This window comes from Sciurus vulgaris, assembly GCF_902686455.1.
Source record: "Sciurus vulgaris genome assembly, chromosome: 5".
Taxonomy (NCBI): Eukaryota; Metazoa; Chordata; class Mammalia; order Rodentia; family Sciuridae; genus Sciurus; species Sciurus vulgaris.
In genome coordinates this window covers 117,417,281-117,429,551 of record NC_136465.1, presented here as the reverse complement: position 1 = coordinate 117,429,551, position 12,271 = coordinate 117,417,281, and the positions used below count along the sequence as shown (strand labels likewise).

The 12,271-nt window shown below is 34.0% G+C and overlaps 1 protein-coding gene across 1 annotated transcript; it reads right to left on the bottom strand.

Annotated features, from left to right (window-relative positions):
* Positions 1-7,009: 7,009 nt before the first annotated feature.
* On the bottom strand, positions 7,010-7,969 carry LOC306662397 (olfactory receptor 6C6-like; the record flags this gene model as incomplete). Its single annotated transcript, XM_079142049.1, has 1 exon — positions 7,010-7,969. The coding sequence occupies one exon, from the start codon at positions 7,967-7,969 to the stop codon at positions 7,010-7,012; it is 960 nt and encodes a 319-aa protein (XP_078998175.1).
* Positions 7,970-12,271: the final 4,302 nt, after the last annotated feature.

Here is a 12,271-nt window from a genome sequence, read left to right as displayed (position 1 = left end):
ATCCAATGAACCCAAAGGACAATGTTGTCACATTATGTTTTCCCTTAACCTTTCACCTCCCTTTCCTTACAGGCTCTCCCAATCCCTATCTGAAGTCAAGGTTTCCTAGGGTCCTTGTTTACCATAATAAACAACCTTGGAAGCAAGACTTTAGAAATATTTGCCTAACTTTACACACACACACACACACACACACACACACGCACGCACGCACACACACGTACATGCATATATTTAAACTTTTTCACCTGTAAGTGAACTTCCCATAAAGCAAAATACAAAAATGAAAAAACAAGAATTTCAAGAATTTCAGCTGATCTTTAGGAATCACGCTACAAGTTTTTAATCACAACTAATTACAAAAGGTCTAGTTTATTCATTTGAAATATTTTATTAACTTATGTATACAATAAACTCATAGAGCTTCCTGTTCAAGTATCCCTAGACTTTGAAGTTTCTCTCCACAGGACAGAATCCTTACTCTGTTTAGAGAGAGTGAGAGGTGAATGAATGTGCAAATGTGCTCACATATCAGGCCCTGGGGCTTAACTCACATTCCCTGTAACTGTATCAAGGAATATTCCCAGCTCACTTGGTTAGGAGAATGATATTCCTGCATCCTTGGTAAACTTACTTCTTGTTGTACATTTTCAATTATATCTACCAGGAGTGCCTTCCAAGTATGAAAGTGGAAATGCCTGTGATCTCAGATCCATCATTACTGTGCCTCAGTCACTTTATTCCACAGTATATGGCAATTCTGACAACATCTGTTTCAGTTTTGAATAATGACAATTTTTTATGCCATCTAAAGAAGTGATTTGCCTCCAAATTCTGATTTTATATAAATACCATATCCACTTTCTAAAAACCCGGTTTACATCTATTTTAAATTGGGTCTTCAGAGTTACAAATGATAGTAGACTCTATCTTGATAAAATTATGTAAGAATGAAATATATTTTATTATAATTAAGACCCTGTTCTTGCATGTGTGCACAATGGTGGGATTCACTTAGTAATTTTAATATGTGTACTTAGAAAAATTATGTCTGGTGTCTTTTCTATTCCTATCCCCCCTCCATTCCTTTCGTTCCCCTTTGTCTAATCTATTGAACTTCTCTGCTTTCCCCCACCTTTATCAACAAAAACATTCAACCTTTTGATTTTGAGGGATTGGATTATTTCACTTAGCATGCTGGTCTCCACATCCATCCATTTACCAACAAAAATCACAGTCATTCTCTATGGCTGAGTAATATCCCATTGTATAAATATACTACAAATTCTTTATCAATTCACTTATTGATGGCCATCTAGGTTGGTTACATAGCTTAGCTATTTTGAATTGTGCCACTATAAACATTGATGTGGCTGTGTCACTGTAGTATACTAATTTTAAATATTTTGAATGTATGCCATGGAGTGGGTCAATGGTGGTTCCGTTCTTAGTTTTTGGAGGAATCTCCATATTGTTTTCCAGAGGAGTTGCACCAATTTGCTGTCTCACCAACATTGTATGACTGATCCCTTTCCCCCACATCCTTGCCAACATCTGTTGTTACTTTTATTCTTGATAATTGCCATTCTTACTACAGTGAGATGAAATCTGTGTAGTTTTCAATGACATTTCTCTAACTGATAGAGATGTTGAACATTTTTTTATATATTGTTGATCATTTACGTTGTTTTCTTTTGAGAAGAGTCTGTTCAGTTCATTTGTGCATTTATTGATTGGGTTATTTGGATTTGTTTCTGTTTTGGGGGATAATACTTTTTGAGTGCTTTGTATATCCTGGGAATTAACTCACTGTGTGGGGTGCAGAGAGCAAATATTTTCTCCTATTCTATAGGCTCTCTCTTCATGCTCTTGATCGTCTCTTTGCTGTTAAGAAGTTTTTTAGTTTAAAGTCATTCCATGTATGGATTTTTTTTATTTTTTGTCCTTTAGGAGTCTTGTTAAAGAAGTCAGTTTCTGTGCCAATATGTTGAAGTGTTGGGCCTACATTTTCTTCTAGTATATGCAGGTCTTCTGGTCTAATTCCTAGGTCCTTGATCCACTTAGAAATGATTTTTGTGCAGGGTGAGAGAAGGGGGTTAACTTTCATTCTATTACATAAGGATTTCCAGTTTCCCAGCATCATTTATTGAGGCTTTTTTTTCTTCAGTGTGTGTTTTTATGCTTTTGTCTGGTATGAGGTAACTTCCTCATTTAAATTCTAACATCATTTGATTTTCAGTATAAAAATATTCTTTCATGTATTCATCTTTTCTCTGAGGTAACTCATGTCCCATGATCTCATAACTTTCTTCAGCCCATGTAAGTGAGCTTGTATTATCAGGACCATCAACATATCTCCATTTTAATCATCATGTTTATCTTCTTCATTGTCATGATCACATTTCAAAGGCATGAGAAAGCATGAACAAAACTCATTTGAGTTTTTATTGACACATGAATGTTATCATCACCTCTCTTTATTTATTATCTAATTTTATGCATTATGGGCAATAGCAAAAAATCCTCTTCTTGTTTACCACAATATTTTATTAAGTATTATGCTCAATGTCTTCACTGCTCAGATTTCAGCTAAATTTTTAGCATATAAAGAAACTATGATAACAGTAGGTGAACATATGATGGCATTTGATAAATTAATTATTGTAATATTCTCACATTCATAAAATCAAATGTATACCTTGAAAATTAAAGAACATGAAACTTAGTAGTGCTTCTTCTTAAAAATTTTGAGTATAATTTTTGTTCTATAACCAAAGCTTGATTTTGAGAAGGAATGGTGCAATCTCAGAATTGCTGGTAAGAAAAAAGTTGGCAAAGTCTGTAGCTCTGCTTTTAGTGATGCCACAGGTAGTTTAGTTTTAAATCAGACAACTTGTGCTTATTCAGATGAAACCTACTAGTTGAAAGACTACCAAGAATAGAGGGGCTTTAGAGATTGTAATACTACATAGGTTTGAAAATGCTTTCCACAAGGAATAAAATCTAGTTTTTTATAGATTAATTTTTTTAATCTTGTAACTATTAATATTTCCAACTCAATAAATTTTCACTCTCTATGGCTCTCTTTCAACAAATGATTTCTGAAAAAGTTACTATCCACATGATCAATAACTCATATTGTATACAAAACAATTCAAATAAGTAAGCCATAGCTATAAAAATAAAGGTATAAAACCTCCAGATAAAAACAAAATAGAAAATACATGTATGTGATCTTGGGCTAGACAGAAGCATGAGACATAAAGAAAAATAATTGCTCTATTGAAGTCATCAATATTACACTCTTCAAAACACATAGTTTCATGAATGGAAATACAAGCCACAACATGGGAAATACATATCAAAATCAGATCTGAAAAAATACTTGTATCTACAATGCATAAAGAATATATGATACATAGAAAGTGCTAACATAATAATAGTGTTAAAAATTTAAATGGGCACATATTTAAGTAGTGCTTTTATCAAAGGAATTATGAAAATGTTTGATAAGTAGTATAAAAAGATGATCAGCATCTTTAGCCTTTGGAGAAATGAAATTATAATTACAATGAGATACAACTATATACCCTTTGGAATGGTAAAAGATAAAAGAATATATATATTTGCCAACACAAGTATTGGTAAGAATGTGGAGCCCCTAGAACCCTCACACATGGCTGATGGAATATAAAATTATAACACCAGTTTAGAAAATAGTTTGAAAGTCTCTTAAAAAATCAAATATTTACCTACCATATAACCAAGCCATTACAGTCCTGGATATTTACTCTGGAATAATGAAAGTTTATGACCTCATAAAATTTTGTAGTCAAATGTCCATTGCAGCTATATTTATTATAATCAACAAGAGGACACAAACCTAATGCCCCTGAACAGATGTTATGAATAAATAAGTTGTGGTACAGCCATGAAACAGAACACTGGTGAGCAATCAGAAATAAACTCATCTGTACATGGACAAATAGCCATCTATCCAAATGTCAAAATAATTGACTGTGTGAAAAAAACCTAGTTAAAATGAATACTGTAGTATAATTTCCTTCATAAAATATTCCAGAAATTGGAAAGCTATGTATAGAGACATAAAATGGATCAACCATCCCAAAAGAGTGCTAATAGAGACATGGTAAGAGGAATTACAGTGTTGCATTAGGAATCTATTGACAGCAATGGCTATCTTCATTATCTTGATGTGACAATGGTTCAACTTTATATAATTCTTAGAAAATAAGCAATATTTTACCATCACAGAGGTCCATATACTTTAAAGAAAAGCGCTTTAATGTGTAGTATACCTTGATAGATTTTTAAAAATCTATTGACCAAAATTACACCATCATCGTGAATAAGTAAGTGGTTTTTGTCTGTATAACCTATCCTGTTTTCTAAAATTGTACTTTTAAAAAATATAATGTTATTTCATATAAGGACAGCAGCAATTAAAACCATTACCAGATATAAAGTTTATTTCTCAAAAGACAGAAAATCTTCCTCTCAATCCCAGTTCCTTTTCTACCTAAAAAAAAAAAAAATGTTCAATAATTCTAACCTTGGGGTAAAACACAAGATGTTTTCAGGTAGCACCACTGTGGGTCTGTACAGTCAACATTTCAGCCAGCTTCCAGCCAGAAAAGATACAGGTATTTTATCCATTAACTTGGCTTAACTTGGTTTCAGGAAGCTGATAGAACCACATCATTTATCCCATCCACTTCCTTTATTTATTTGTTTATAAAGTTAATACTTCTACCTCGCTGATGACTATCTTTAGAATCTGATAAGCTATGCCCTGTATTTTGAACCCCTATAGCAATTTGTCAGAAACTGAAGTTCCCATTTAATATCCAAATTTGTAATTTTTTATTTATTACAAAAAGCATGATTACTATTATTATCATTGAATGATTCTGAGAATCTTCTCAGATGCTAAATTTGGGGTACCAGCCTCCTACTCCTAGAGTTCTATTTTTAATTTCTTTGGGTTCATCTTTGAGGGTTTTGATTCCCCAGAAAATAAGATTATTATGAAGCTCATTTAAAAATAACATTCAGTTGGTCCATTTCATTCATTTATAAACATCAACTATTTAAATCAGTGTCACTACAGAGAATATTACAGATGTCTATCTAGAGTTTATGGAGCCCTAGAGTACAGACAAGAAACATTTGCCAGAGTGCCAAGTTCACTTGGTCCTAATGTCATGGGAAGGCCAGGAATAAATATCACAGGAGGAAGTGGGTCTCTTGTTTCCTGTGTCCTGATCAGGAAAGATTAGTGACACCCTGATTGTTCTCTCTCACATGACTGCACATGTCAAAGGTTTATTGAAAGCAAAAGTGCACTCAGAGTAGACACGGAATGGTCCATCTCCAGAGAACAGCACCTGAGTTCCCTGGGAGTCCTGTCCACCCACATACCCCTTAAGTTCCTGGTGTTGTCAGGCCTGCAGACCTAATTGAGAACAAACATGGTGTTATATTGATAGGTCCCTTTTAAGTGCTCACTTTGCATGGGGATATTTACCGACTGGTTTGTGTTTTAAGGTCTGAATTCCATAGGAAGGGGGCAGTCCTTGTTCTGCCCTTTTGGTGTGTACATCCCCCTTGTGATCGGGGCTGAGACACCCTGTACTCTAGAAAGAGCTGACTGCATATACTGCCTGCCTGAGAAAGCTGATTCTATCTCCCTCTGTGAATGTGTCCCTGTGACTTCCCAATATTGCTGCTTATCCCTTTCCATCTGACCCACCACTCACAATGCCCTACTGGGCTAGAGAGGATCTTTAACTCTCTAGTAGTTGAAACTGAAATTCCTCATGTTAGTGGACTTTGGCTTCCTTAAGTAAGAAGTGAGCATAAGAAACTTTATTAAAAAAAACAAAACCAAAACCAAAAAAACCTCCTGACCCTCTAAATAGTTACAATTCTCCATCATATATTTTAGTATCCAAATATATTTCTTGTACTATGACATTTTCTTTTTCAGACCCCACTCTACAGAGATTTGCACTTTATGATGCCATGATTTTGGTTTTGTAGAAACTGCATTGAATTATATGTTGCTGAGTTAACATCACACATGACCTTCAGAGTTGTTCTCTAGGAGCAGAAGACCAACTACAAGGTCATTTCCCAGAGTTTCCTTCTCAGTATGGTAAATTCAAACCATGAGAGGACTTTGTGCAAAACTTGGGGTTAGGTAAAGAAGCAAAGGTTATTGTTCTTCAGCGATGTTTGTCGTCAGTCTGCTGAGCTAACATGACATCAGAGTATCTTCTCAGTATGTGTTTAAGAATTACCGACTTTATTGCTCAGGCTTTTTGAATGCACTCTCTCAGAAATTACTGGAATTCACTGCCATTTCCAATTTACTTTTCCTGCACCTTATCTGCAGCTCCCCTGGGAAGAAACATTTTCAGTGGAATAGCCTTTCCTTTTCATGTGTTATAGCCCTCACTGCAACATCCTTGAATTTTATTTTTTTTAATTTATCTTCCAAAGTTCATCATAAATGATGATTCTTATTGGAAGTTTTCTTTGAACCTTAAAATTACATAGAATTTCTACTTCTTTTCTATCTCAACATTAACGACACTATTAATAAATTGTCATGTTGTGTGTCTCTGACAATTTTAGCATACAAACTACTTAGGGGCAGATGCAATGCTTAGCAATTAACACATATATCAAAGTATTTATCTAAGTATGCCTAGTAAGTTTTGCTTAAAAATGACATTTAGGATATAAAATGACCCTTTATAAAAATAGAATTTCTAGGTAAAGATAGAATTTCATATTCTGCATTGAAGAAGGCAGTTTATTCCTGGAGATTAGTAAGAGCCACTAAGAAAGAAGAGCAGAGAGGTACAGATCAGACATAGCAAACCTAATAAGATATAAATGGTCAAGGGAAGAAATGGCATAGATCCAAAGTAATGTAATAGATAATCATATTGAATTTTCTCATTCATCTTCCAACAGCATGTTATTTACACCTAAAATTTATCTTGTTGGTTTTAAAAGAACAAAACCTTTGGAGCATATGCTTCAGAGCTTCTTTCACCTGCTGGTTCCTCAGGGTGTAAATGAAAGGATTGAGTAAAGGCGCAACAGAGGTATTGAGCACAGATACACCTTTAGTTAAAGTCACCCTTTCTTTTGCTGATGGCTTCATGTACATAAAGATACAACTGCCATAAGTAATAGAGACAAATACCATGTGTGAGGAACAGGTGAAAAAGGCCTTCCTTCGTTGTTGAACAGAAGGGAATTTGAGAATGGTTTTGACGATGAAGGTGTAGGAGAGGACCACCAATAACAATGTGAGGACAAGTGTCATCACAGCTAAGACAAAAGCCATCAATTCTATGAAATGTGTATCTGTGCAAGAGATCTGCAGGACAGAGGAAGTGTCACACAGGAAGTGGTCAATCACTTTGGAAGCACAGAAATCCAACTTGAGTCCCAGGAGCAAAGGGGGGAAGATGATTAAGAACCCAGCTGCCCAGGAGCTGAGCACCAGCTGGCAGCACACTCTGCTGTTCATAATGACTGGGTAATGCAGAGGTTTGCAGATAGCCACATAGCGATCATAGGACATGGCAGCCAGGAGGTAAAACTCTGTAACCCCTAAGAGGAAAAAAAAGAATAATTGAGTTGCACAAGCATTGTAGGAAATTGTTTTGTCTCCAGTGAGAATGCTTATCAAGAACCGTGGAATGCAGACTGTTGTGAACGAAACTTCCAAGAAGGAAAAATTTCTGAGGAAGAAATACATTGGAGTCTTGAGGCGGGGATCCAGCAGGGTGAGGATGATGATGATGAAGTTCCCCATCAGGCTCAAGATATAATTGAAAAATAGAAACAAGAATATCACAATTTGTAGCAGAGGGTCATCTGTCAGTCCAAGCAAAATGAACTCTATTTCCACTGATTGATTCTCCATTTCTCTTTTGTCCTATAAAACTTACAGAAAATAAAAACTAGCATCACAAATAAGAAGTTATTTCTTCCTTTTCAGCTATATAAAGTTCCATTTTCAGAAATTCACAAATATTTCTCAAATCAGCTTAGAGCTCATAACAATGAACATATCCTCCACTTCATTTATCATATTATAAGAACACTGAGAGGTCCTTACCTTGTCCAGAGCTGAGTAGGTCCTACTGATCAGTTTATAGGACATTTAATAGACATTTGAAACATGATTTCTCAATGTCATTAGTGTTAATCTGTGACAAATCTTTCAAATGCCTTATCACAATAGGCTGTTGAAAAATTTGATACATACATATATTTATTTATTTACTTTTGGTATCAGTTATTGAACTCAGGGGCACTTAGCCAATGAGCCACAACCCTAACCCCTTTTTTTCTTTTATTTAGAGATAGAGTCTCACTGAGTTGCTTAGAGCCTCACTAAGTTGCTGAGGCTGGTTTTAAACTATGGTCCTCCTGCCTTAGCTTCCAAAGCTGCAGGAATTACAGGCATTTACCACCACACCCAACTTGATATATTTTTAATTTCTGAATTTAGCTAATATTTCAAGCAAATTGTCATTCAAGTGGCACAATGATTGTAGGAAATAGTTTTATTTCGAGTAGCCATAATAACTAACAATTAAGGAATACATGCAATAGTATTGAAATTTCTAAGAAGGAAAACATATATGAGGGTGTAGTGAGTATCCAGCAGGATAGATGCAGAAATGATCAGATCAAAGCAGTGCTTAGCAGATAAGTGAGAAGCAGGAAAACAAATAGCTCAATTTTCAAATGTGGGTCATCATTTGAACCCTCTATGATAAATGATGTCACTCCTGTATGGTTTCCCATTACCATCCCTGTCTTTCTATCAGGTCTGAATGGTGGGGAGTAGGAGGGAAGCTCTATCTAATAACAATGATTACTAGTGATTAAGTTACAGTTAGCAAAATTATGTTTCAGGTAGAGTTATATAATGCTAATTATGGTTTACAGATAGTATCCAGGTAAGAAAAAATTTTTTTCCAGAATACCTTGATAGAAAATTAAAACTATATATTATAGCAAGATTATAATTCTATAAATATAGTGATTATTTATTATTTATATGAATGTTTAGAAGACCCATAAATCTTGGAGAATGCACCTCTTTAAAACACCATATGTAAGAGTTGAAATGTCTTATCATTTCTTGACTAAGAAGTTGTAAAGTAGAACCACATATACAACAATCTATCTCTGCCATTAAAATACACATTCAGAGAAACAAATTTAATCTAAGTAAATAACTAGAATGTGTCCACCTCTGCTGTTTTATTCAGTGTATGAAAGCTTGCCAGGCCTAATTATCAAGTGATTTTCATGGCTAATGATACTGGTGGTCCTCAAATATTTCCAAACAAACAGGGAAGAATCTATTTACTCTTCTTGTGCAAATTTCCAACTCCTCTTCTCTGATGACACCTATTCCATATGCCACGTACTTCCCAATACATTTTCATTATGAACAATTTGGTAATGCTGTTATAGATAGCAAAAAATAACATTTTTTTTTCTAGTTATAGTTTTGAAAACCAATAAGATCCAGTGATGTGAAATGGGCAGTAAAGGTTTATAGAAGCAGATAAATATAAAAATATGTTTGGGGTGTGTCATGGGAAGGGAAATACTAGGCGAGAAGAAAGAAAGGGTTGTAGAAACCTAAATAAAAATGACATTTTTAAAAAAGTTAAGTGAATGAGTTTAAGGAAAAATTAAAAGATTAAAATTAAGAAAGATAATTTTATAAATATATATATATGTGTGTGTGTAAAAAAGTAATAAGGGAAGAACTTTTAAAACTGAATATGATTTTGTTACTAAAACATACCTTTTTGCCAGTTCCCTAAAGTGTAGACTACAATCATGAGTCTAAAGGAGGAAAAAAGTATGTGATCAATTTCAAACTTCACACTGGGTGGTTGTATTGCATTCAGGCAAATTTTGGAAAGCAAGTATAGGTTTCTCAAAATCATGATATTCAATAGTCAGGCAAATCAGCTACTACATCAATAACTATAATCTGTGCCAATTGAGAACTGTATATGCAACAATGCTATTCTTGATGCTCTGCATGTGTTATGTGGGACAAATGAGATTAAACATTAAAAAAGTGCCCAGACTTGCATTCAGAGCCAAGAGTCAGATTCATAGAGGTTATTGTCAGAAGTCCTGACTTTAAATTACACCATTTTCTAAAAGCTTTTATTCAAGTTTTTGTAAGTTGTAACTAGAATCTGATTTATGGAACGATACTTCTAAAAAGAATTAGTGGTACTCCTACAGAAAAATTCTTTCTTAGCTGTTTTTATGATCATAACAAAATATTTAAACCTATTTTAAATGGTTGCTATGTAAAATCTTGTGTTTTGCGTTGAGGATATTTTCAACATCCAAAGCATCACTAATTCTTAAGACAGCAGAATGCATATAAAAATAAACATAAAAGAATCAAGAGCTACCCAAAAAATGAGAGGTCTTCCCAGTGTTCTCCACAGGAATTTAAAGAAGGAGATATCTGAGTATGGCTCTTTAGATGGGCCTTAGAAGGAGATGAACAGATGAGACAAGATATGCTAGGCAGATATAAGCTGAAGAAAAGCAATGGCTCCAACACAATTTGGTTGGAAACAGTGTTTAGAGTTCCCCTAGTTAACAGTGTCTAATAAAAGCACAAATCATTGGAAAGAGCAGTGGCCCATGACCAGAGTTCTTTACCATATTCTGATGATTGTGAAATCATATATTATAAAATTATTTCATTTACACAAATCAGCACAATGGCAACACTGATATAAATGTTCAATTATGTAATAAACTAGAATTTATTCATATCAAACTATTGTGTCCTGATTCAACAATCACACTTACCACGTATCTGTACAACACACATCTGTGAGGGAAAATAATATAAGGTCATTGGACAAAGCACAATAAATTTAATTTTATGCAGTTTTGTTGAAAATAGTGAATATCATATAAAAATTAAAGCATAAAAGGCTTGTCAGTTTTAGATCATTATTTCATCTTTATCTTATTTATAATATTTCACCAGTATAGACAAGCTGAAGTATAGTTAGTAGTTAAAACACTAACCATTTAGTAGTTTAACACAGATTTGTACACACTTATTTGTGCAAACCTGTACTTTTATATTTAACTCCTCATCTTGGTGAGCAGAGAGCACTGATGATAGGTTTTTCTCCCTAAGCACTTAATTCTACATAAAACGTAAGATTGATTTAAATGTTATCTTAGAAACACTATTTTTGACTAATTTAATCAATGTTGTTAAGAAATTTATCAATTATCTTTTTTACTGAAATTTACTATAACCCACTTATCTGAAGTATTATACCCCTTGGTAAATGTGATATGCAATGAAATATGAAAATTAACATTCTCTTGGTACCGTGAAGGATTTATGTCTTCAGTCTTACAGGAAAATATCTAACAAAAACAAAGAATTCTCAGGGTAACTGAGATCCCAAAACATCATTTCCTAAGGGATTGCCAAACTGAATTACAGAAGTGTTTTCTACAAACACACACACACACACACACACACACACACACACACATGCACACACACACTCACTCTTAAATGTTCTAACTTTTCTTCCAAAGAATTCTGTATATGTCACTGTACTAGTTGATTGTTTATCACACACCAGTCCCAGATACATAGTTTGGAACCCTAAACTATAAAGAAGCAGAGAGAAAGATGAATATTTTTAAGCTGATATGAAAAGTGAAAATATAAGATGGAAAAATATAGCCTCTTATAGACCAATTAAACTATATGTTGTACTACAGATACTTGTTTCCTTTCGGTTTATTCACTAAACAACAATATTCTGTCAAACATACCACATCAACTCATGGAGATATTTCAAATTTGTTAATGGCTGCATAGTCCTTTTTTGTAATGATGGGTCACAGTTGATTTAATTGCTCTCATATTGTTTCCAATATTGACAATTACAGTGCACCAATGAATGAAATCATGGATATGTATATTCATAAAGGCTTATTAAATTTTCTTTATTTTTCTAAGTTGTAGATGGACACAATATCTTTATTTACTTATTTTTATGTGGTGCTGAGGATGGAACCCAGAGCCTCACATGTGCTAAGCACTTTACCACTGAGCCACAACCCCAGCCCTTATAAGGTTTTTAATAAAACATAAATTACATAATACTGGAGGTCATAATGTTAAACC